General features: G+C 33.1%; 2 protein-coding genes across 4 annotated transcripts; one reads left to right on the top strand and one right to left on the bottom strand.

Moving 5' to 3' along the window:
• The first annotated feature begins 854 nt into the window (after nucleotides 1–854).
• Nucleotides 855–8,172, top strand: LOC111909847 (delta(7)-sterol-C5(6)-desaturase). Of its 2 annotated transcripts, none has more exons than XM_023905612.3 (3): nucleotides 855–1,220; nucleotides 7,120–7,425; nucleotides 7,780–8,172. In XM_023905612.3, the coding sequence occupies exons 1-3, from the start codon at nucleotides 1,001–1,003 to the stop codon at nucleotides 8,073–8,075; spliced, it is 822 nt and encodes a 273-aa protein (XP_023761380.1). In that variant the 5' UTR covers nucleotides 855–1,000; the 3' UTR covers nucleotides 8,076–8,172. The 2 variants fall into 2 exon arrangements, with proteins under 2 accessions (XP_023761380.1, XP_023761381.1); XM_023905613.3 differs by lacking the exon at nucleotides 855–1,220 and adding an exon at nucleotides 6,510–6,862.
• A 72-nt stretch (nucleotides 8,173–8,244) lies between these two features.
• On the bottom strand, nucleotides 8,245–11,399 carry LOC111909846 (uncharacterized). Of its 2 annotated transcripts, none has more exons than XM_023905610.3 (5): nucleotides 10,585–11,393; nucleotides 9,845–9,881; nucleotides 9,232–9,468; nucleotides 9,070–9,117; nucleotides 8,245–8,909 (listed from the first exon to the last, which is right to left on the bottom strand). In XM_023905610.3, exons 1-5 carry the CDS (start codon nucleotides 10,887–10,889, stop codon nucleotides 8,502–8,504), a joined length of 1,035 nt encoding a protein of 344 aa, XP_023761378.1. In that variant the 5' UTR covers nucleotides 10,890–11,393; the 3' UTR covers nucleotides 8,245–8,501. The 2 variants fall into 2 exon arrangements, with proteins under 2 accessions (XP_023761378.1, XP_023761379.1); XM_023905611.3 differs by having other exon boundaries at nucleotides 8,825–8,893; nucleotides 10,585–11,399.
• Nucleotides 11,400–26,716: the final 15,317 nt, after the last annotated feature.

Below are 26,716 nucleotides of genomic sequence, written 5' to 3' on the forward strand. Positions count from 1 at the left end.
TAGAGTGTAGATTGTTACTTGCCGTAGAGAGAAAGGAAGGTGGGTCGAAAACGTCAAAGCTGACAAGAGTGAGTGCAAACAACGATGAGCGGATGAGGAGCGGGTGAGGATTGGCCCGATGAGTGATTAAATCGTAAGTTCGTGATGTTGCTTCCTTCGAAGATCGGTCCTTAACTCCTTAATCTTTATCCTTCATTCGATCGTTCGTGAATGTGGAGACTGGAGCGGGTGAGGAACAATTTTTTTTATTAAGGCACGCAAATACGTAATGGCTGGCTGCACAAGGACTCAACAGTCAACACTCAAGGAGTCAAGGTCAAAGATGGATGACGGGATCATGAGACACAAGCCCAACAGTAGCCCACAACACAATGCCACATTGCCCAAACATATGGCTGATGATATACGAAATTACGAACGAATACCAAATTAAGTGTTAAGGATATGATAAATAGAAACTAATAGTATAATATGATGTTAGATTGTTAAAAATTAAAAGAAATAGATAATTAAATATATTAGTCGGGTTGGCGGGTTGACCCGCGAACCCAAACAGGTAACCCAACCTAACCCATTAAATAAACGGGTTGGCGGGTTGACGGGTTGACGGGTTGGCGGGTCAGAAATCTCAACCCTAACCCACTTATTTTCGTGTCGGGTTCGTGTCGGGTTACGGGTTGGGTCGAGAGTTGCCACCCCTACTCGAAACTAGTAGTTTTTTTCCCATAAGTTTAATAGCTAAATATAATATAATATATATAATATTATAACTGTAACATTTAATATCAACAAAAATAGACCATTCCTTGTATAATTAAATACAGCCGGCGGCTATATATCCATATACAGCGATACTACTCCACCCTATATTTATATATATAAACTCTCATTTCTTCTAATCTTCTCCGATCGACCGACAACCGCTACTCGCCTCCGCCACCACCAGCATCTCGCCGGAAACAATCATATCGATACATATAGTTCACTTATCACTGGTCCGATGGACGAAAAGTATCTGCAATTGTTTGTAGATGAAACGTCGTTGACCAACCAGCTTGTGCTCGGAGCACTGCTGCCGGAGAAGATTTGGACGCCGCTGCCACACTTTTTTCAGACATGGCTCCGGAATTACACCGCCGGAACCCTAGTTTACTTCATCACAAGTTTTCTTTGGAGCTTCTATGTTTATTTCTACAAATACAACGTTTACGTTCCTAAAGGTATGTTATAAATTGTTAAGTATAATTTAATTTATCATCATATACTCTTTAAAAAAAACTTATATTTTTCTGAAGTTAGTTACAAATATTATATATTTCGTCTTTTTAATTAATTGCATTTATTGGAATTCATTTAATCCACATTGAATTTATTTCCTTTTTCGCTTCTTATAATTTAAAGGGGGATTAACCTATTTATTTTGAATTTATAATAGAAAAATGATTCATGGGGAATAATAATTACTTGCATGCAAAAACAGGTGTTAAATAATATTTATTCGATAAAAAAAGGGAAATTTATGAAAAAAAATATATTTCTTTCACATGGCCTTTTTTTCAATGATTTAAGGTCGGCAACGTGGTGGGTTCGAAGTTGATTTGATTTTTATTTACTTGCCTTAAAAAATGTTAGTAATATTAATATATAAAAAAGATTTAAATATGATGTATACATGTGCATTGCCAATGGTTTCAGGCTGGACTTTAAGTTTGAATGTTAGATTATTTTTCTAAAAAAGACAGCTCCTTTTTATGTATATATCAAAATAATGTTCAAAAATGAATAAAAATAAAGTTTTTTTTATTGGAAAATTGAGATTGATCAAGTGAGTTTCTGTATTTTTCAGCTACATTTTGTTTTTAAGGATTTTCTGTAGACTACAATAATTATTTATATTTTTATAAACATAAATTAAAATTTACATGACAAAATACAAAAATTGAAATACCTAATTCTTTTTTACAGAACTAATTTGATTAACTCTTATGTCACAATTACAAAAAAAAAAAAAAAAAAAAAAAAAAAAAAAAAAAAAAACATATAATTTGATTTGTTGGTATATTTCGATTCCACCTACGTTAATCTACAATAAATTAATGGCAGAAAATTAATAAACAAAGTGTACATTTAGCAATTAATTATCATATTTTTCTTTTAATTAATAATAGTGAAACACTTTTTCTTAATACAAACCTTTTTCTTTAATTTGAGAAAATATAACTATTTAATGGTATATTAATAGCTTCCAAAATCTTACTCAAGAAAAAAAAAAATAAATAAAAAAATAAAAATATCTCTTTAAGACACCTCTAACCAAAAAGTCAAAATGGCTCTTGGTTTGGCTTGTATGTACTATGTATGATTGTTTGAATCCGAAGAATATAAACGATGCTTATTTTATTCTTTGAAATAAAAAATGACCATTTGTGATTTTAGTTTACAACTTATATAAGATATAAGTACGATAATAAACATTTTATCTTGATAATAAAATCTTTTATGCAGATGCTTATAGAGTACTCCGTATATTTACTCTACATGAAATTCCAACCAATAAAATCTCTTTTCATTTTATTATTCCCAAGACAAATATTAAACCATATTACCAAAGGGCTTCTAGCTTAGTTTAGTGGTATCAGATGTTTCAAGTCCCGTTGTGAACATAAATAGAATTAGGTGTTAATTTAAGAGTATATTAGATTTGTCGGTTCAAAAAACAAAAACTTTGAAAGAAATGGCTCCACAATGTCCCCTTATTATCATTAATAAAAAATCTTCCTAAGATGTTTTTTTATTAGTTGTCTTCATTTTTTTTTTGATACTATTCAAAAAAACAAATACATTGAAATAAATGGCTCCACAATGTCCCTTAATTATCATTAGTAAAAAAAATCTTTCTAGGATGTTTTTTTTCTTAGTTGTCTTCATATTTTTTTAATACTATATTTATTAGTGTCTGTTTAATTATTAGTGATTTGGTGTTAATGTAACAAAAATATTGAAATAAGTGGCTGCATAACGTTCCCTAATTATCTAATCAAAAAATCTTCTTAAGATGTTATATTATTAGTTGTTTTCATATTTTTTTAATACTATATTTATTAATGTCTGTTTAATTATTAGTGATTTGGTGTTAATGTAACAAAAACATTGAAATAAGTGGCTTCATAACGTTCCCTAATTATCTAATCAAAAAATCTTCTTAAGATGTTATATTAGTAGTTGTTTTCATATTTTTTTAATACTATATTTATTAGTGTCTGTTTAATTATTAGTGATTTGGTGTTAATGTAACAAAAACATTGAAATAAGTGGCTTCATAACGTTCCCTAATTATCTAATCAAAAAATCTTCTTAAGATGTTATATTAGTAGTTGTTTTCATATTTTTTTAATACTATATTTATTAGTGTCTGTTTAATTATTAGTGATTTGGTGTTAATGTAACAAAAACATTGAAATAAGTGGCTTCATAACGTTCCCTAATTATCTAATCAAAAAATCTTCTTAAGATGTTATATTATTAGTTGTCTTCATATTTTTTTAATACTATATTTATTAGTGTCTGTTTAATTATTAGTGATTTGGTGTTAATGTAACAAAAACATTGAAATAAGTGGCTTCATAACGTTCCCTAATTATCTAATAAAAAAATCTTCTTAAGATGTTATATTATTAGTTGTCTTTCATATTTTTTTAATACTACTAAAGTTTTTTTAATTATTAGTGATTTGGTGTTAATGTATTATCTTTTCAATTAATTAAGTTAATAATACCAATTAATTTGTATGTATACTTAAGGTTTAGAGAGTCCTGATCCTTCCCAAACGGCTTCTCATATCATATCATATGAGTTTATCTCTTTCATCGTTATTTCTCATCTCTTCCAACTCTTTCAATTTTTTAATTAAATACAAATTAATTAAAATTATACAAAACTAATTCTCAAACTAATTAAAAACATACACAACTAATTTGATACAATCTTTATACATGAAGTACAATAATCAAGGCATAGAGCATTCCACGTCTCATCAATTCCAACCATGGTACATAATCGTTGCACTGACAGTACTAACAGTGCCGCCCCTACCCCGCCACGAACTATCCACAATTATATTTATTTTTCAATTAAGTCACTTTTGCCTACATTTGAAAAGATTCGTAGATCCATTCAACTTGTAATTATAAACTAATCAAGTTGCTATATATGAAAGACAAAAATATCTTTTTGTTAATATTATTATGTAAGGCAAAATAAATGATAAATTTAGTTGTAACGTTTATTATAATCGGTTCTAATATTTGTAACAATGGAGTAGTTAAAAAGATTCCAATACACCACGAGAACTTTAATTAATAACCAAAGAATATTTACATGTGCAACTTGATTTTTGTCCGATACAAAGTATAAATTAGTAATGTTAATTAATTGATTTTATAACATAGTTATCAAAATCTTCCAAATATAGAAGAAAAAAAATATACATGTGTTAATTCGTAGATTACTTAACATAAACAGAAGGCTGCCTCCTTTTTTTTTTTTTTTTTTTTTGTAGTTAATAAAAATGTCTCAAACTTTTAATCTAACATCATAAGTTATGTATTTTGTTTTAAAAAGTAACAATTAATTTGATAAATATCATATGTATCTCATGAAGATTGTATCATTTATGCAAAATTTAATATTTCCTGGTCAAAAACTTTTATATGCTAATTAAATATCACATTTGTTTTTGATTATGATAGGCTAATATGATGCGATTTACCATTTTCTTATACATTAATATACTGATTTAAGCTAATGAGATATTTTTATTAGAAAGTTTAAGAAACAAATAAACAGCATGTTAAATTGCTATCAAATTCAAGCATTTTAACTTTTAAAACAATATCAATTTTTTTTTTTATTAATTTATGATAAAGAGGGAAACATTATATTTTGGATGCATAAAGTGGATAATTTGTGATAGGAGATATGGTCTCCCTTCATGTCTAAGAATACTTCCTCTTTCGTGGTCTTACATCTTACTTTCAAATGTTGGCAAATGAAAGTTCACATTTCCATTTCATATAAGTCATGTTGCAACTTGCAAGTTATTTAGACTAATTATCGAATTTGGGTCGTATTTGGTATACGTATACCATGTTATATATATGTCATATTAAACTAAGATATTTAATTTCTTGTTTTTTTGGATTATTTTGAGTTTTTGACAAACCAAAAAAAAGAAACGACTATACAGACTATGTTTCAATAAGTTATAGATTTTTTGAAAAAAATATTCCCAATATTCTTCTAACTATTTTTAATATTTAAATTTGAGTTTGTTCACTAACTATCATATTAAAAATAAATTTCTTGTAATATGGTAATTAGTTACAAAAAATATATATCCTGAAATGTTATTATTCTTATTTTGACCAGATTTTTAATAATCAATAATATTGAAAAGCTATTATAAAAATTATATTGCTTGTTATTTACATGATAGGAATTCAACTCTAGTTTTGACTATTTTTTTTTGGAACCCAAATTTGTAAAGTGACTTTTTTTGGTTTAGTTGTTTTCTCTAAAATATTCAAATATCCACATTATAGTTGTTTTGTTTTGTTTTTTCTGGAACCCAAATTTGTAACATTATATTTTTACAATCGTGAGACTTATAAGGATATACAAAAAGTCCTATCCGTATTTTGAATTAAGGACTTTTTACGGTTTGCATATTTGCCAAGTTTTACTTTAAATTTCAATATTTACTTTAAATTAATAATATTTGTTATTTATTTGTCTTATAATATTCAACTATCCTTTTACATATTTTTATATTTTATTTTAAATTTATTAGTTATGTTAATTTAAATATAAATAATTGACAAGTTATTATTTAATACTTACTTTAATTTAATAATATGTATTATTCATTTTCCTTATAATATTTAATTATACTTTTACACATTCTTATATGTTATTTTAAATTTGTTAATTATTATATCAATTAGTTTTTTTTTATAGTTTTTATTTCTTATTTGTTATTGTTTTAGCTAGTCTGTTAATTATATGATTTATATCCTAGTTTTTGTATTATATTTCGAGTTCGTTTCTTGTTAATTAGTCGGTTTTTCCATAAAAGATAGTTACTCGTTACACAATTCTCTCTTGTTACCTACCACATGATAATTCTAGATGTAGTATGATCCAAATGGAGTTTTTGAAAATCAGTCTTATGGTATTTGGAAATTGGAAGAATTATATGTTATTTTGTAATCAGCTTTACATGAGAATATATATATATATATATATATATATATATATATATATATATATATATATATATATATATATATATATATATATATATATATATATATATATATATATATATATATATATATATATATATATATATATATATATATATGTATTATAATTTTTAATGTGAAGTTCTAATTACCACAAGTATATAAAGTCAAACATATATAAATAATTAACAAAAAGAGAATGTGAAGTAGACCCCCGTCTTACTTATATATATCGCTGTCCTCCTTTCAACTCCACAAATCACCACTTTCCCTCGTCTTTCCACCTCCAAAACACTAGTTACCTCATCCTTCATCCACCATCCGCCATTGTTATCCCAAAACTATGGACAATTACCTTCAATTATTCATCAAAGAAACCACTCTGTACAATCAATTAGTGCTCGGAAGTTTGTTACCGGAAAATCTGTGGACTCCGCTCCCACACGCCGTCCAAGGGTGGCTCCGTAACTACATTGCCGCCACCATTCTTTACTTCGTCTCCGGCTTCCTCTTATCCTTCAACATTTACCACTTCAAGCGTAATATCTTTCTTCCCAAAGGTTAGATTAAACACCCGAATTTGGTTAAGTCAATTTTGGGGGTTTTGTTGTCGATTTCGGTTTCTGTTTTGCGATTATCAGTTCATGTTTTTGACAATTGATTTGTGACGATTTGATCGAATTTAACAGCTGATTACATGGGTCTTGTTTAATTTGAATCTTTAGTTGGTTTGTGATTGTTATATACTTACTTATATATCAGCAATTGTGAAGTTAATCGATTTTAGTTATTGAAATCTTGTAAATTGGGTTTACAGATGCAATTCCTTCAAGAAAAGCAATGGGTTTACAAATATATGTGGCAATGAAGGCGATGCCATGGTATTGTCTTCTTCCTACGATCTCGGAGTACATGGTTGAAAATGGATGGACCAGATGTTTTTCAAGGATAAGTGACGTTGGCTGGTTTTCATATGTTTTGAATTTAGGGTTTTATCTCATACTCGTTGAATTCGGTATTTATTGGATGCATAGAGAGTTACATGACATTAAACCTCTCTACAAATACCTTCACGCAACTCATCATATCTACAATAAGCAAAACACACTTTCACCTTTCGCCGGTTAGTCCCCTTTTCATATCACTTGCATGCATATCAATATCAAACTGGTACGCATATCAAATGTGATTCATACCGGTATGAATCAAGTCTGATTGTATGTATTATGTCTGATGCAACAAATTGCATCAGACCTATATGCAGCATGCATCAAACCTGATGCATAGCACATAATAGGTTATTGCATAAATAACCTGATGGATCAAGTCTAGACCTTATGCATATATAATATGCATAAGGATTAAGGCCTGATCCATATAGTACGCATAAGGCCTGATGTATGATTACATCAAGCCTGGATGTGTTTTGGTGAACAAAACAATATCATTGATATTTTTGTTTATGATTTTGGATTAGGTTTGGCATTCCATCCTATAGATGGTATACTGCAAGCCGTACCACATGTTATCGCGCTATTCCTAGTGCCAACACATTTCACAACGCACATAGGTTTGTTATTTATTGAAGCCATATGGACTGCAAACATTCATGATTGTGTAGATGGGAAAATATGGCCCGTTATGGGTGCAGGCTACCACACTATTCATCATACAACATACCGACATAACTATGGGCATTATACCGTATGGATGGATTGGATGTTTGGCACACTTCGTGATCCTTTAGAAGACGAAGAGACCAAAAAGATGTGACTTTGATTGGTGTCTTGTTTTGGATTGTGTTGTGTTTATGTAAAGAACTATTTTTTCGATGGTTTTATATCAGTTAATTTGAGTTATATTTTATTTATAGCAGGTTAAACTGATCACAATAGAAAAAAAAGGTTTGACATAACATACAATTGTTACATGGACAAAAGAATTGAACTCACACCAATTCATATTCCGATATATTTGTTCATTTTACATGACGAAAAAAGGGCGAAAAAAAGATAATTAAAATCAAGAAGTGGATACCTTGTGACCTATGCTCAATATAACATACAATGATACAAAGGACTGGTAATAACAATAACACTCATTTTTCATAACAAAACAATACAAAACATCAAGAAAAAAAAAGACGAAAAGCTTGAGCAACAAGTTACCTTTCTTACACGAAACTTGCTCAACAAGTAATCACCAAACCAACCCTTTTCGTCTTCTAAACATGTCAACACTCATTCGAGACTTTTCCGGCTTGTTTGTTGGCTTCTTCGACTTCTCGAGTCTACTATCTAAACTATTTCTAGAAACTTCCGGAAGGTTAGCACGCAACTCAAACGTATCTCCAGAAACCGTGGAGCCACTTTCGGACACTTTCTTTTGATTCTCAACATCCGGTATTATTGAGGGTTTTGTGCCATTAATGGAAGTTTTCGATTTTCCAAGGGCCAAAACGAACTTTTTTAAGTGGCGTATGAACTCGGGATAGAACTCAAGGTTACAATGGCCTCCACCGGTTAGCCATAATGGTTCATATTTGTTCTTGCAAAGCTCCCATAGTTGTTTCCCATGTGAATGATCCACAACTTCATCCGATGTTCCCTATAAGCAACGAGTTAAATTTATATATATTGAATTTACATTTATTAAGTGATGACTTTTCAAAAAATTGTTCCCTTAAATGTTTTTCCTTCCATTTTCTCAAATATATTTTAAGCGTATTTTATATTAATGGAAAAAAAAATAGATCGATAAATCTTACATGTATGACAAGAACCGGGCAACTCACTAAACTTATCTTCTCAATATTCTGAAACCAACCAAAAGCATAACAAAAAGAGTTAACAACATTTCATTTACAAGATTTAAAAAGAATTTAATCAAAAAAACGTATATTATTATGCAAAAAAAATATAATAATTACCTTATAAATGTCAAACCAATAGGTTCGTTTGACAGGATACAAAACCCTTAGGCCCGAAAGGATTGGACTATGTAGAACCAAACCTCTTAAATCGGGTATTCGTGATCCAAGGTCAATGGTGGGCCCACTACCAACAGATTGACCATATAAAATTAGTTGATCATCTTTGACTTCGTATTTTTCCTTTAGACATTTATATACCGCATCAATGTCCGCATATGTATTACATTCGGATGGCTGTTAATTAAAAAAAGAGAAATTAAATAATAATTTCTCTTAAAAAAATGGTTGTCAATTGTCATCTTATTTAAAAAAAGAAATCTCCAATAAAGTTCCAATATTTTGGTTCAATTTATGGTTTAATCTCGACTTTTATTTTTTGATCAGATAACAAACAAGTCTTTATTTATTTTCAACAAAAATGACATTATCGTATAAAATTAGATAATTGAGACTTTTCTGTTCAAAATATTAGATAATTGAGACTTTTCTGTTCAGAAAATAAAAATTAAGATTAAACTGTAAACTTTATCAGGGATTTCGCTATTTAAAACCATAGATTTGTTTATAAAAAAATATTAAAAAAAAAGTGTAAATGAAGTTAATAGTAAACCTTTCCGGTTGATTGCCCATATCCGGAGTAGTCGTAGCTGCATATATACATCAGATAACGGTTTAGACATTTGAAATTATGGTCTAATGCAAGAAATAACAATATACTTTCATTTCTTCCTATTTTATCAATCTTATAAGAATAAAAAGCAATTTTCTTTGCTATAATTTGGTAGGTTTTTCAAATATCAATTCTTTAATAAGAAAAAAAAAATGAAAACACTATGTTGTGATAGGAAGAAATCGAAGTAGGACACTATAATATACAAATAAATGGAAGTTTGTTACTATTTCTTGGATTAAGTGGGTGTTTGGATATGCGTTTTGAAAGTGATTATTGTCACTTGAAGAATCAAAATCAGATAATCAGTTTATTAAAGCTAGGGTTAGATACGTAATTTTATATTTATCTTGATAATCAGTTTTCTTATAACAACTACTTGTACGCTTTTCTACATTTGATTTCTTTGACACAAAATGTTTTGAACAAGAAGTTGCATATGAACAAGGTTCTACATAAACCCTAATTGAACAAGATCAAACGTTGGTTTCTTTCCTTTTTGACTCGACCACCTTCAATTTCTTACTAAATTAGTAGTAAAAATACCAAATTTCTTGAAATTTGTGTATTAAAACGAACTTACTAAAGAGAGAAATGATCAATTTCAACCTTTTTAAGCGAAATTAATCAACACCCACTAAATTCCAGATAATAAATTGAAAAAGAATCAAGAAAAATACCCAACAAGATTAACACGAAGACGGAGGCTCAATTCGACAAAAAGCTCGAACATCTGACCCAAATCGGCAGCATTACCATGAGAATAAAGAAGTGTAGCAGAAGCTTTTGGGTGTTTAATATGTACAGTAACGATTTCGTTGCCTTTTTTAGTTCGAAGCTTTAGCACGTCGACGCCTTCCTTCCTAGGAACCTCCGGAATAAAGAGTTGGCCGCCGCAGGACTCGTCGGCTTCCACCGTGTAAGACGGCGGAGTAGGTGGGAAGAAGGCGAACTTAGCTGCGATTGATGAAGTTACTCCTCCCATCTATGGTTGGTCTGCTTCAGGTGAGTTCGATTCATAAATAAAGTCTCGAACTTTTTAATAATTTGGGTTTCTGGGGTTTAAAATCCGATTGTTAAATCTTCAGATCTCCTTTTTTCAGGGGGGATTTGGGTGGATAACAGTGGTGATAATTACAAGTGACGACAAAAGGTTGTGGGGAGATAGTGGTGAGCTGCGATGTGTCACTGATGTTTTAGGTGGTGGGGGCGGGGGGAGTGTTGCTTTGGGGCGGCGCGTGGGTTTTGATGATTGGAGCGTGGAGGATTTCTATTGAAGAATGGGGTGCGGGGGAGGGTTTTTAGGCGGTTGACGGATGATTTATGAGAGGAGGTGGCAGCCGCAGGCGGCGGCGATTCGTGTATGTGTATGGCCAAATTATTCTCTGCCCGGTTACCGTTAGTAGGAATACTTGAAACTAACGTTGGTTGCACAAAATATTGGGATACCAAAACATTTAATACTAGATTCCCAAACACTTTATTAACCTAAAAAAGAGACTTAATTATTGCATGTTTTATGTTTATGTTCTCCAAATCATATGGCCTTTTTATGAAGTTTTGTGTGGAGATGTATTAATTAGAGATAAAATTATATAACTGATTTTTGTGGTTTATAAAATTACTAAATATAATTTTTATGGAAAAGAAAAATTAATTAGAGTTTGATAGGGTTTTTCTTTTTCATTACAATAAGAATCTCTCTCTCTCTCTCTCTCTCTCTCTCTCTCTCTCTCTCTCTCTCTCTCTCTCTCTCTCTCTCTCTCAAGTCAAGGTTATCATCTCCTCCGAATAACTCAAATTTCTCAACAACATTTACGACAAACCATTTTATCCCCAACTTCAACCTTCATCAAAAGCAGATAATACTTTTACGGCAAGTGAGGAGCAGTCTCAGTGTTAGACCTGACAATTCGTGTATTCGTGTCATAAAAATGTGTCAACCATGTATTTGTGTCATGTGTTCACGGCGTGTCGAGTCTCTCACAAATTCATGTGTTTGTGTCTTGAATTGTCAAGTCTACTCATTGTTGGTGACTAAGGAGTAGTGATGCAATGATACAGATGAATTTACCAATGGGAGAAAGAGAATGTTGTTGCACATTTTCGGAACTATGTACTAATAGCATTTTAATAACATGGGATTAACTTGATGGATTTTTTTTCTAGTGGTAACTCATTCCAAAAAAAAGGATGTTTAATGATCTCATTAAGGGTTTCGCAATCCAATCAAAATAAGATGACAATCCCGATTTCAGTTAATTATTGTGTTTCGAATATGAGTGATTTGAATCAAATGATGGATGGTTGATGGTATATTATTTACGATGAGAGTGAATAGGTGTTATACTAAAGCCATTGTCGGGAATGAGTTTGAATTGAATCGAATGGGGGTTCTGATTCAAGATCAAATTGTTCATTTGATTTAATTCATAATCATGGGCTGAGTTCTATATGGCCATTCAACGACTGATATTTCTAAAACATGATTAGTGCACAAAGATGAAAAAGAAATTTTCATGTTTAGATAAAGAAAATCAAAATATATGGGAAGGCGTTTTCGTCTGTTGTTGATTTTATTCCATGGTTGATATGGCTGGATTTGCACAGATACTAAATGAGGCATATCAGCACATTCAAAATATGAATAATGTCAAGTCTAAAGTAGCTTTATCGACATACATCCTACGAGCTTGCAAGATACATAAAAATATCGATCCTGGCTTGTAACAGTTGTGATCTTTCAGTGATTGAACCTTACCATATTGGACATTATGTTTCTCTCTCGATTGTATAGAATGACAAGCCAAATAGATCAAGTAAATGCATGTGTGTATATATGTGTATGTTTGGTTTTAGGTTTTTAATTAAAGAATGTAGAAAAAGAAAAATAAAAGGAGTGATAGAGAGAAAGGAATAGGAAGAGAGATAATGGGTTGGAGTAGGGCCATTTTGTTTTTATTTTACTTTATTTATTTTATGATAAATCACTTAAATAAAAAGAAAGGGTGTATTAGCCATTTCCTATGCACTTAGGCCTTATTTTCTAACTGTGTTACTCCTAAGGACGTAAGGTGCAATGTTTTCAAACCACATGGATCACTTGTTGGATTATGATAAATATTACGATTAAAGAAACAATGGAGGTGAAATATACCAAACATCACAATCTATCCAAATGCTCAATATTCATAATATCATGCAACTAAATTTACCTACCAGAAAGATAAGATAGTTACCTTTGGTAGATTTCAAGAAGAAAACAATGACTCAAAACATAGCCTCTCTATCATGCTACACACCTCAAATTAAATCCATTAAGCAAGAAAAAAAAAACTTGTGTGCTTGAACTCGACCAAAACCCTGATCGAGCTCTTGGTTTTTGAACCGAAAAGCAAGGAAGGAGGGAGACGGTCATGATTTTTCTTATTTATTATAGTCTATTGTTAAGGTTACTAGAGGCCCTTACATATAGTTCCCCAAAACTCTAGATGTTCCCTTCTCATAATAAATGTTTCAATTATATTAATTATTAGATTTAATATAATTACCTAATAGTTATATTAATTAAATTATTCTTAATAACAAAATTTTGGATTTATTATAGATAAATTATTCTCCTTTTTTCTAATTAAACAATTATTTTGAATAACATTTTAATAACATTTGATGAATAACAAAATAATCCTTGGTTTTATTTTGTTATTATTGTTTGGATTGAGCCATGTATGCAACCCCAATATGATTATGTATATATTATGTCCCTAATTTATTGTGTCAATGAACATATATCTAACAAACTGTCACTTGCACATATCATAACAATTGTGTAGTTGAAGTCACAAAACCACATAAGGTTTGCTATCTTATGGCAATTATCATAATAAAAACCTAGAAGGTATGAAAACAATCATGATAAGTGATATAGTATCCTTTAGTTCAAAGATATCCGTATGAATGTGATACATGGATCAGTGTCAATGTCGAACATTCAAAATTATATTTCTTAATTGAGATTCGTGATACCTACAAGACATACTACATAATTGATCTATTATCAATTTACTCTGATCATGGCATACTACATAATTTATCTATTATCAATTTATTCTGAGCACGACCATGCATTTTAATTTTAGTACAAATCATCAAAGGTCCCACAAATATCGCTCCCTAAATGTTGGAATAACGAACAAATAAACATTGGCTTCATAGATCTCACCTTTTGTCATGTTATACTTGATCATTCCAAAATAACACTGAAGAACGTTAATGAATACCAAAATGTAGATTAAGATTATATGCAGCTCCATTTAAAATATACATGGTTTTATTATCTTAGAATTACTCATTAGATGATCCATGAAATAATATCTACGTACGAGTTGCTCCAATATTCGATAGGTATCAAGTACATGTAAGTGTAATTGCATTTATATGTTATATCTATCTCCATGGGTCGTCAACTGGCACTTCACATCAATCTTAATTCATTTTTCCCTTTAATGAAGAATGACCGACTGTTGAGGTTTCGAATAAATTAACCAACATGTTAATATATAGGAAGTAAGTAAACATGCAAATGGAACACAATAATGTACTCAATGAATATAATTTCTCTATAGCATATATTAAGATATCTAGAATAACTATAATTACATTATGAAAGTATATAAATAATCAGTTACTTAACAATAAATCAACTAAAGTATACTTATGTAGTTCTTTTTCGGTTCTAATACATATAGACCCATATGATAATCATGATTTGTATGCGACAATGGCATAGTTATATCAACGTTATTCCATTCCAATGTAAACTTTTATAACTATGATGTCTCATTCTTCAACAACTATGCAAATATAATCATATTTATTGAGTATTTTCCTTGTGTGTTTGTGTGCCTTATATGTTCTCTAGCCAATATGACTACATCCTCGTTATAGTATAAATCTCTTTGGGATTACCATGGTTCGAGATCTTCGATGAGCTTGTTAGGGCGTCAACCCTAAAAAGGGGTAAAAATTATATATTTTAGTTTTTGTTATTTTGCACCAAAACATACAAGATAAGCAGGGTCGATCCATAGGGACATCTGTCTAATTTAATGCATTTTCTATATAAAGAAATGTAATAACAAAATAAGGGTTGTTTGTTTAAAAGAACTTGGGAAATAAATAGCATGAAAGTAAACTGAAAGAAAACACATAATTAAGAAAGATTTGATTCTGATTTTTACTTATCAAGTTATGGAATCAACCTTGAAGTGGCATTAAAATCAATTCTATCTAATACGGTATTAAAGATACTAACATGCTATAGTATTTTTCATTCTCCAAAATATTTAACCAAACTAAACAAACTATTAGATTTTAGATTGTAAGATTACACTAAGTGTTTTGCAAATATTCTTAATAATGCTCAATAGTTCTCACAGGCACAACACATAAGCATTAAAGCATAATTTTTTTTGTTAACATTGAAATCGATCCCATTAAAAACCAACTTACTCTTTGTTACTTATTATCAATTCATAAAACATTTATAAATTGAATTAATTGAATAACATTAATGATCTAACTCTAATTCAAGTGGCCAAAACGAACCATGTAAAGTAACACCTTTAATTAAAACAAAATTAAGATTTGCTAAATAGCAGTAGAATTCAACATCAAATCACTTAAATAACAACATAATTCAAAAGAAACTATATAATCGGATGTGAAAGAGTTTAGCCACATGACTAATCTGGAATCAAAGTCTAAATATAAATATAATCACGAATTCAACTTACAAAATGAAAATCACAATGTTTTCAAATGTTAGAATGATAAATAAATATTCTTTCTTCTCTCGAATCATTACTCTCTCAAAACAATGTTATTTTTTCTTTTTAGTATAATAACCTAAAAAATGTATAATTACGATAACTAGATTGAAAGTTGTAACCCAAAAAAGTGTAATGGAAAAGCAACATGAACGGAATTTTATGTTTTAAGGGCATTTTAGTCTTTTATGCAAAATATATGAAAATCTAGCTATTATGGTATTTTATAAGTTATTATGATGTTATATAAGTTATGAAGATTGAAAGTCGGTTATAAACTCATTGGGTACAAACTGGATATAAGAATAAAACGAGTTTAACAACCATTTTAGGCTGAGATATGCAATGTTTAATACTTGAAAACACTTTTCAACTATTAGTAAGTGATTTGGGATGAACGGGAAGAGCCTGTGAAGCAAAATAAATAAATTTGAGAATATTAGAAAAGGTTCAAAACGGATTGAGAAGCTACAGTGAGGCCAAAATATATGCCTTCTTGATGTCCAAATTACGGGTATAAGACATCATTGGAAAGTTACTGAAAATTACTAAACATTGAAAGAAATTACAGGCCAAACGAAATTCGTATGAGGGAGATACGAAGGTTCAAAACTAGGAGAAATTAGAATTGGACAAAAGTAAGTTTCAATGTAATCAACTACTCGATTGGGTCCAGAGGCTTGGCTTACTTGATTCAAGGGTCAAGTGGGTGGTGTGTGGGCTGATACTCCCTCACTCTAGCTGTAACGTCCCAAATTTCGAGTCCAAAAATTTCATTTTTAATTAATTGATTTATAAAACATTTACTAAAAATCTTGCTAATATCACAACGAAACATAAATCATCCAAAACATGTTCCAAATCAAAACACCAATAGTAGTAAAATCATAGTACAAACCCATGAATCAATAATGCGGAAATATGATGTGCGTGTGATGTGCAGCTACCGCACCGGATCTTTCCCCTTCGCTGAAGAGGTACCTGAAACAAAACTGAAAACTGTAAGCACGAAGCTTATTGAGTTCCCCCATCATACCACATACCATACAAACATAAAATATACATACTGCCAGGCATATCTGGGTGCCCAACCTACCCCTTCGGTCCTTTCGACCAGACATTGCCTAGCATGTCTAGGTGTTGGCCTCCCCTTCAGTCCTTTCGACCAGACATTTCCTAGCATATCTGGGTGATGGCCTCCCCTTTGGTCCTTTCGACCGGACATTGCCTAGCATATCTGGGTGTTGTCCTCCCCTTCGGTCCTTTCGACCGGGCATCGGGGAGTATTTTAACCCTCTACTACTACCACATAGCATATATCACATAATCATAATCTATCTAGCATAACTAGGTATTACTACCCCTTCAGCCCTATCGACCGGTAATCTTGGGGACTATCTCCCCTATTGATACTATCACATAACATTATAACATACTAGCACATAAACATATCAGATAGTAGAAAAACTAGATGAATATCACAAAGACAATCATCTAACATACAACACCTACTAGTGGGCCGGCATTGTGGCCGTAGACCCACCGCTACTGGAAGGTAACTCACATCGTACAAGTGACTGCTGATAAAATGGGTGAGAAATCTATGTCTGTTGCTGCTCTGATGACTCTCCGACTATAATTTCCATAAAGACACTTAATCAGAAGATGATAAATAATCTTAGGGTAAAATGACCCTTTTACCCCTTTGACCCAACTAGACATACCGAAGTCCCAATTCTAACTTATTAAGCCTAACTCTCCCATGGCCCTTTAAGGATTCCCTAAGGGCCCACTAACTGACCATTTACCGAATTGGGCCTTATTCCCTAAATGGGCCCAAAATATCCAAGTCCATCATAATAATTCTCAAGGGCCCAACTTGGCCCAAGATGGCCCAATACTCGAGTCCTAAGTCCTTAAGTCCGAAATCATGCTTCACAGTGGGGATTTGGAGGTTATTTGTGGAAAAGTTAACCATGGGAGGTCCCTATAGCCACCTCCCCTTGAACTTTGTCCCCGCCTAGACATACTTCCTGCAAAACAAAACCAAGAAAACCACAAAAAAACACAGAGAAATTAAACACATCAAAATTATGGGCGTCTGCAACCTGGACTCGCCGAGTCCACGAACCAACTCGGCGAGCAGGATGAACTGCACGAGTCCATTCCAATTCGGGAAAAATCAACCATCCAAATGTACAAATTATTCTAGGGTTTTGTCTTGGTATGTCTATTAAGCATAAATGTGCAAGAAATTACGACTAAAACAACCTAATTCGTCCAAAAAATCAAAACCCTAGATTTGGAGTAAACCCCAAAACCAGGTTTTTCCTGGATTACAGCCATAAAACTACCCAAGATATGATTTTTAACAAGATTTAGTAAAAAAAAACGCTACCTTTTTGGTTGAAGATGCAAGAACTAGCAAGAAATTGAAGATGAAGGCTTGAGAGGAGAGAATGCTCGACGAGCGGCTGGTGGCTGTGTATGAAGTTGTGATTTACCAATTAGGGTTAAAACCCCTTATTTACAGAAAGTGAAAAATAATTTTTTTTCGGGTAAATACGTGGACTTCCGAGTAGAAGCGCCTACTCACCGAGTAGATACGCGAATTCGCGTTTTTTCTGATTTCCAAAATGGACTCGTCGAGTAGATACCTAGACTCGACGAGTTTTTCGTTCTGTTTGACAAAAATTTGAGTTCTTAAATTTTATGCCACCAACCCCACACTTGAGCATTGCTTTCCCTTAAGTAATCATTTTAAGCACAAAAGAAGATTGATAAAAGCATATTCTAAAAAAACGAAAGTAAAACGAAAAAGATAGGTAAAAGAAAGCAAACTCTAAACTCGGGTTGCCTCCTGGAAGCGCTTCTTTTTAAGGAGTCATTAGTTGGACTCCTTCCCGCCTTACATTTCTGCGTTGTCCTTTATCGGGAATTCATGCTTAATCTTTTGTTGTTTACACTTTGTTTTGTAAGCATGTATTTTTCTCTTATATCCCCTTCACAATTCTTCTTTTCTCTTTCTTGCAGCAATTTCTTCAGCTTTACGCTTTATCCCCTTACTATGCCTCTTCTTTGTCACTCCTTCTTGATTATGCCCTTTTATTTTCCTTCATCCTCGATCTTTCTCGATTGCCTTTTCGGTCATTAACTCATCATCACGTGAAATCACAAATTCCCCTTCACTTTCATCACATATTAAAGAATCCGGTGTTTTGAAAGTGAAAACTTCAAACGTAGTAGAGACAAGGGCACGAGGCTTGGTTCTTTTGCTTTTGGTTGACATGGCTTCTTGATCTAGCATATGTAATTCACTGGAAGAGTTATACTTATTATCATTATTCCAAGTTTTAGTATCCCCTTTATCTCCTAGACTTTCCTTATTCTCATCTTGGACAACCTCATCATATTGCACTTTTGTTTCAAGACAAGCCAAGTAGGCTTCTCAAAGTGGATAAAATCTTTAATAGCTTCGCCTTCCTTCAGTAGATTCTCCAAGTGATCGTGCATATCTGGTCCAGAAAGAATACTCATGGGTAGAAAACCAAAATCTTCAACAAATCGGGATTGTTCGTACGTACTCGTCGAGTCAGAATATGCTACTCGACTAGTCAGTGGGCTTCCAACACTTTTGAGGATTTCTTGATAATCAGCTTCCCCGATTAGCCTCTCTATCTCCTCCAGATCTCCTTCAATATCCGAATTCTCTTCCAAAGATAATAAGAATTGATTTGGATTGCTTTCTTGCAAGCACACAAGCTCTTTTTCTAACAATTCGTCATCCAATTCTATTGAGGAAATTGTATCCTCTCTTGACTTAATGTGCTTATCCGTTTCCTCAGCTCTAAAATCACCGAATCATCTCCCACCCTTAATGTTAGTGTAGATTCACGCATATCTATAAGCGGTATTCAAGAATGGTCGCCCAAGAATGATTGGTACTTTATGTAACATCCGAATTTCCAGGTATGATAAAATGAGTATTTATCATTATGTGTACAGTCCTTGGAATAGTGACTAGTCCTTTATTGAGGAAATTGTATCCTTTCTAGACATGTGCCCCTTGCCTCCACATCCGTAGCATACTTTATCATTATGTGTACAGTCCTTGGAATAGTGACCATTCTTTCCACACTTGTAGCAAGTCACCTCTTCATCGCATCTCTCATAGTGCTTCTGCGGTACATTTGGTGTTGTCGCTCTCAGTGGACAATCTTGCTTGAAGTGTCCCTCTCCACTACACTTAAGGCAAACTTCCTCCTTGGTTGAGCATTTATGGGCATAATGACCAATCTTCCCGCATTTGAAGCAGGTCACTTCCTTAGGGCATCTCCTGTTACACCATTTTGCTTCACCTCTTCCTTCTCTAGACTGTGAGAATAAGCTTTTCCTGTTGGAACTTGAAGATCCCTCAAATTTCCTCTTCTTGCCAATCTTAACCCTGATGGCTGCCTCAAGAGTAGGTGCCTGGCGTGCTGGCACAGTAAGTTCGTCCTTATTTTGTTGAAGTAATTGTCTTGTCTCTTCCATCTGATGATCCAACATCATCTGCACCATTGCTTGTACTCCTGTCATCGTGATTGTATCGGGTGCAGTTGCTATCTCTGGCACGTGCTCAATCACTGGTGGTTCGGGTTGCGGGTTACCGCTTCCAAATCCACTTTTAGTGCTCACCATGTTGATCTATCCACCAAATCAGACGTTCGGTGTGGAGTGTCGAGAATTTAGATAGAGAAGACTTAATTTACGATTGAAATCTGAACACATAAAGTTTCCAGATCCGGTCGGCAACAGACCATAGATCTGATCATACATTTAGCATCATAAATCATATTAGGCATACTTCCTACATAAACTAGTGCTCACAGCTCACAATCATCGCTTAGCATTCTAAGTTTAAGTCTAGAAATCCTACAAATTCCTAGTTCGCTTAAACTAATGCTTTGATACCAACTGTGACATCCCCATTTTTCACGGCCAGAAAAGACCGATTTTGTTTATGCTTTATAAAAATCAAAGTACTTCTTCTAATAAAAATGTTGTGGAATTTGTTCCCAGTAAAACATGATAAATATGTTATCAAAGCATTTCTAAAGAAATGTATTTTTATTCATTTTAAAACATTTGGGATGTCATCGTCAATTCATAAACATAAGCATAAACAGAACTTACATTCGTTATCACTAGTGATCTATATCTCCTTAATCTCTCAGTGTAATGTGACTTCTTATCAACACCTGTGATATAAATAAACTGAGTGGGTCAGGTTGGGAAACCTGGTGAGTACATTGGGTTTTCAACCCACAATAATATAATTATTATGTTTAATCGTCAAACAGTTAACCCGATTACCCATCCCCATTATCTTCTTTACTCTTAAGGGTCTACCCTAAGAATCAGCTACTCCTCGTTAATTCATTCCTAAGGATCATCCTAAGCAATCGGCACGAAATCCATCGTTGCCAGGGTTTACTCAACGGGCACTAAATCCATAGCTGCCAGGGTTTGCTCAATAGGCACTAAATCCATAGCTGCCAGGGCTATTTCGTTTATCGACAGTATCCACTCGCAATACGTGTCAATGAGTTTTTAGAGTACACCGGTGAACACATCGTTCACAACACCTACAGGTTGCGAGCCTGCTAGTGTTCCACTGGACTATCTAGAATAGTCCGTGGTTGTCATCCATACTCTGCTGAATAACGGGGCCATAATTTGGGAAAAAGGTTTCTCACATCGTCCACCTCTCACCCTCACCTCATAGTCTATTTCACCTCTCAACTCATCATCCAACTCATACTCCATCTATTACATCTACCCATGTTTTACCCCAACATTATCATAGATATAAAAGACATATATAATTTAAATCATTTAAAACATGTATAAAATCGTTCATTCAACATAGATAGTAATTATACAGATAATATTCACACATAGCACGTATTTATATAAAATACTTCATATCTATGTGTAAGATGAAAGTAACTATGCACTCACCTGGTAAGGTGGTGAGTCGGCACTCGGACAATACTTTGTTACTCTTAAAATAATTATCCCTTGACGAAACCTAGTATCATTACCACTAGAGTTTAGTCTAACGTTAACCGCAACTAATTAATAGTCTAGGTATTATTATTATTATATAAACGTTAAATAACACTCAATATAACTCATAATAATAGCCCAAATAATTATTTTAAGGTCCTAATAATGTTACTATAATTAATTAGAAGCTATATTAAAAATAGCGTAGGCGTAGCTCAGTTACAGCGGGTTTTTCGCAAAAACCGGGCTTCGTTGGAGCAGCGTTCCCAAGCCGAAAGGCTCTTTTCTCGGGACTTCAGGAGCCTCGGGGCTTCCTTCGGGTGCTAGGGGGTTTACCTAGGCTTTTAGGGGGGTTAGGAAGCTTAGAGAGAGTGTGTAGAGAGAGAAAAAAGGTTTGAGAGGTGTGAAGAAATGGCAAGACCCGACACCTCTATTTATAGGGTGAATTCCTGATGGAATCGCCGAGTAGGAGGACCTACTCACTGAGTTGGGGCATGTGGGAGCCTTTTGGTGGTGCCACATGTCCAATTCTGGTGGTGCCACGTCACCCCCAATCGCGTATCAGCCTTCAAAATTAGAAAAATCATAACTCTCGCATACGAGCTCTGTGTTTGACGTTCTTTTTTTCATCATGTAGGTAAAATCAAGATCTACAACTTTCATTTAGACTTTGTCGGCTAATTGTCGACCGATCTCAAATTTAATACCAGGAGGCGTTTAGACTGTTAAATGACCGCGAAGAATTCGTAACTCCTTCATATGGACTCCGTTTTTGTCTATATTTTTACCGTTAATTTCATATTAATGAGATCTTCAACTCTCATTTAGGTCGCGTAAGCCAAAAACTGCTCGAACTAAAATTCGAGTTTCGGGCCGTGCACTGCTAAGCCGAATCTTAGAAAAATCATAACTTCCTCATACGAAGTCAGATTTGGGCGTTCTTTTTATGGATGTTCTCGGTTTAACGTATACTACAAGTTTGGTTTAGATTTCAAAGGATAAAAGTCGCTCCATCGTAAATTTACTATTTACGCTTCCTAGTGTTGTGCCGGTTTTGCCGTAAAACTTCGACGAACCATAACTTCTTCGTCATAACTCGGATTTCGGCGTTATTTATATGTACGAAAACCTTGAGACATATTCTACAACTTGGTTAAGACTATTTATTATAAATAATCTTTTGCCAGAAAGTCGTTTTCGACCCATATTATCTCTAAATTGACTAGCCCGGATCTACGGGCGTTACAATTATCTCCCCCTTAGGATGATTACGTCCCAGAATTATCAACGAAAAAGAACTCACATGATGACTCCACACGTTATCTCTTCATCCTAAGTAATAACTGTAACTTTGAGGTTTCTTCGAACGAGTATCTAACTCTAAGAATTCCTGACTGCAGGCGGTGCCCGATCTTGGACCCGCTCTCTATCTCATGTTAGACTTTCAGTCATGATTTTCATGTCACGATCTCGATCTTTATTGTGTTGGATTAGTGTCTAAGTCCATAACTATTTTGGTATGTACTTGACCCGATGGTGCGTGGTCCTTTTGGGTTGCCTTCACCAAAGCAACTTGATAGGATGAATTATGGAGAGAGAAGATTAATTATGATTTATTAATATATTATGAGAATAATATATTAAAGGAGATATCATATTGTTTAATTAATATTAGTCAAGAATTAATTGATAATTAATTTTGTGGCTAAAAGAGATTAATTAAACTTAAGGGATTGGAACTATAATTATAAGATAATTGCATTTGGGCTATGGATTATCTTGGAATAATAGGTTGGACGAATTCTATAGGGAAACCCATTAGAAATCATCCAAGGGTTATTCTAAAAGGGTCAATGGGCTGCTTAGGGCTTAAGCAGTCAAATTAGGGTTTCCTAGTTGAAAACCCTAATAGCCTACATGTATTATAGTACCCTTAAGCCCCAAAAACGTGGCTAAGAGTTCCACTAGGGTTTCCACACGTTTTGGGCAGCCTCCTCTCTCCTTATTCTTCATCCTCTTGCTCTTGGTGTTTGTGAACCATTAGAGGAGTGACACTTGTGACTCTAAGCTTTCTAAAGTCATTACAAGGAGGATTTGAGATTGTTATTGCTACATAGCAATCAAGGTAAGATCTAAAACCCCTTTCACATGTTAATATGATTAATTGTATGCTAGAACTAGGGTTTAAAGTCTTGGATGAATTGCATGTACAATAGAGAAACCTAGATCCAAGCATTAGGGTTGCATGAGCACATAGGATGTTCTTATGGCTAAAACCCATCAGTGGTATCAGAGCCTTGATTGGTTTCTATTGTATTGATACCTAGTACATTCATTCATGTTGCAAGATCGAGTTTTTGGCCATCTGCCTGACAAACTCGTCGAGTTCCAATGTGGACTCGTCGAGTAGGGTGAACTCGGCGAGTCCATAAGGGGACTCGGCGAGTTTAGCTGTTAGACAGGCGGATTTTCAGGCTTTTTACCTATTTTGACTTAGGATAATTGCCATAATTTTTTAAAATTGATAAAATTCGAATTGTTTTGATTCCTTATGATTATCTTTGTCAAAATAAAAGATTTTGGTCATCTAATTAGATAATTGTTACCTTATTTGATAAATGTTAAATTATTTGAATTATTTCATCATTATCTTGCAAGAATTTGAACTAGATCTAATTAGATAACCACCAATTAATTGTTAATTGCCTTATTTGAATTAAGTGATCTAGAATATTCTTGATAAAGTTTGGAAAAGTTTCAAATTAATCCCTTTAGGTTTTATAGTTTAAATTTGAACTTAAAAGTTTTTTTGTTTTGAAATTTAAATAAGTTAAACCCTAATGTTTTGAAATGTTTCAAAACTTGCCCTCAAGTTTTGGAATTTAAAAGTTGATTAAAAGTTTAATTTAGAAATGTTAAATTCTAAAACCCTAGTATTGTTTTGAAAAAGTTCAACTCACACCCTTATGGTTTTATTAATTAATTAAAGTGTATAATTAAAAGAGATTTAATAAATCCATAAAGTTTTGTTTACAATTTAATTAAATTAAAGGTATAATTATTAAATTTGACCACCTAGTATTTTAAAAGTGTAAAATACACCCTATACTGTATAACATTAAAAGTCTAATATATATGTATGAGTAAAAGTCAGTCTTACCGTTAGTAGGCCTCATTCATGAAGCTGGTCTATAAGGGGTGTTTAAGGAAATTGCCTATAAAATGGCGATTGAATGGGTATCCACTCTTTCCCACCACACTCTTGACTGGGGGAGGGTCGTTAGCCGAACGGGTAGGATAGGACATAAATCTTCTATTATAAGTATAATGAAGTACAAAAGTAACTAAATATTTTACAAATTCCCAATCTTAGTTACTTTAGGCAAAAGTGAATTGATGCAATTCCATGAAATTACACTTTATGCCCTTGCGAAGACGTTAGTGGAGCATGTGTGGTTAACCGACACACTAAATGGTTCTAAGCAAAGGTAGAAAATGGTGACTCAATGTTTGTCATAGTTCGGTGGAGCGTGTGTGGTTAACCAGAACATCGAATAGGTGACTGTAACATATGGGGGCACCATGTAAGTTTGCATGGTTATTCACACCCGCTTTGTGATCCTCGGTATCCCAGTCACAAACTAGAGGGGCATATCGAGATTTAAACATGCCATTGAAAAGTTCAATGAATCTCAAAAGATCTAGGAATTTTCAATAGATTTAAAACTAAAATCTATTTTTCGTTTTTCATGGTGGAAATCAGTGAATCATCATTCACTTACCTTCAAATATTCTGCAACTATATTACAGCATCCCTTTTCTAGGTTGTAGAGTATTGTGTTGGGTCCTAGCCTGAATATCTCATTTGGGTGATTTATTAAGGACTCAATCAATCAACTAACTTGAATTTAATTTTTCTCCCGTTTTGTAGATATCAAAGTATGACAACTATGGTCTTCCCAAATCCCATGGAACAAGCCTTTCACATGAAGATGATATTCCATGATTCGATCGAGGAACACGAGATCATGCTTCACTTCCTCCACCTCCTCCTATTATTCTCCCTAACCCACAAGTTCAAAAGATTGAAAAGTTCAAACTCACTCAAGCCCTTTTTGGCAAGTAAACATGAAGAAGGAAAGTCAGTGTGTGCACACATCCTAGAGATGAAGTCACACATTGATAGATTAAGAATGTTGGGATCTGTTGTCTGTGAGGAGCTGGCTGTTGACTGGGTTCTTCAGTCACTTCCTGACTCATATAGTGAGTTCGTAAGAGAGTACTATATGATGAACCACGACGTAACCCTCATTGATCTCACCTATATGCTTATTGCTGCTGAATCAGCAATGATTTGGCGCACTGGAAAAGAAAAGTTGATTGGTGGATCTGCCTTCCGGACCTCTATGGATATAGGCAATGGCAACGAAAGGCATACCATGATCGAAAAGTTTGATCATAAGAGAAAGGCAAAGTCAGAAGTAGTTCCGTGTGCTGTTCTAAAGAAGTCAATTTGCTTTTATTGCCAAGAGAAGGGGCATTAGAGACGAAGCTGCCCTATTTACCTAAGAGATCTAAGAGATGGGAGAGTCAAAACGTATGGCTCTGCTTTAGGTAAAATCCATTAACTAACTCTTTTAAGTTCCTATTCTAGATTCTTAATACATGATGTGATAAGATTACATTTCGATGTCTTGTAGGATCGAAGAAAAGAGAGGAAGCTTAAGGGAAGAAGTGAGTGGAATCTAATCGTGAAGAAATGGATTTCTATCGCACTACATGAATATTAGAATCTTGAGCTACTACTTGGAGTTAGAATAAGATTGCTAACAACTATGTATTAACATAGTTTTTCAATTAAATTGCATTGTAAGGACAAATTTTTTCCGCAATAAAATAAATTTTGATTTTATATTATTTATTTATCCTTGCA

The sequence above is a fragment of the Lactuca sativa genome, chromosome 3, assembly GCF_002870075.4.
Source record: "Lactuca sativa cultivar Salinas chromosome 3, Lsat_Salinas_v11, whole genome shotgun sequence".
Classification (NCBI taxonomy): Eukaryota; Viridiplantae; Streptophyta; class Magnoliopsida; order Asterales; family Asteraceae; genus Lactuca; species Lactuca sativa.

Bases quoted from the DNA above. Each gene is read 5' to 3' on its own strand.
- LOC111909847 (XM_023905612.3), top strand. From the start codon at position 1,001: ATGGACGAAAAGTATCTGCAATTGTTTGTAGATGAAACGTCGTTGACC. The intron at 1,221-7,119 runs GTATGTTATAAA...TTGGGTTTACAG, and splicing joins CAACGTTTACGTTCCTAAAG to ATGCAATTCCTTCAAGAAAA. The intron at 7,426-7,779 runs GTTAGTCCCCTT...ATTTTGGATTAG, and splicing joins CACACTTTCACCTTTCGCCG to GTTTGGCATTCCATCCTATA.
- LOC111909846 (XM_023905610.3), bottom strand. From the start codon at position 10,889: ATGGGAGGAGTAACTTCATCAATCGCAGCTAAGTTCGCCTTCTTCCCA. The intron at 9,882-10,584 runs GTATTTTTCTTG...GTATATATGCAG, and splicing joins CTTCGTGTTAATCTTGTTGG to CTACGACTACTCCGGATATG. The intron at 9,469-9,844 runs GTTTACTATTAA...TTTAATTAACAG, and splicing joins ATGGGCAATCAACCGGAAAG to CCATCCGAATGTAATACATA.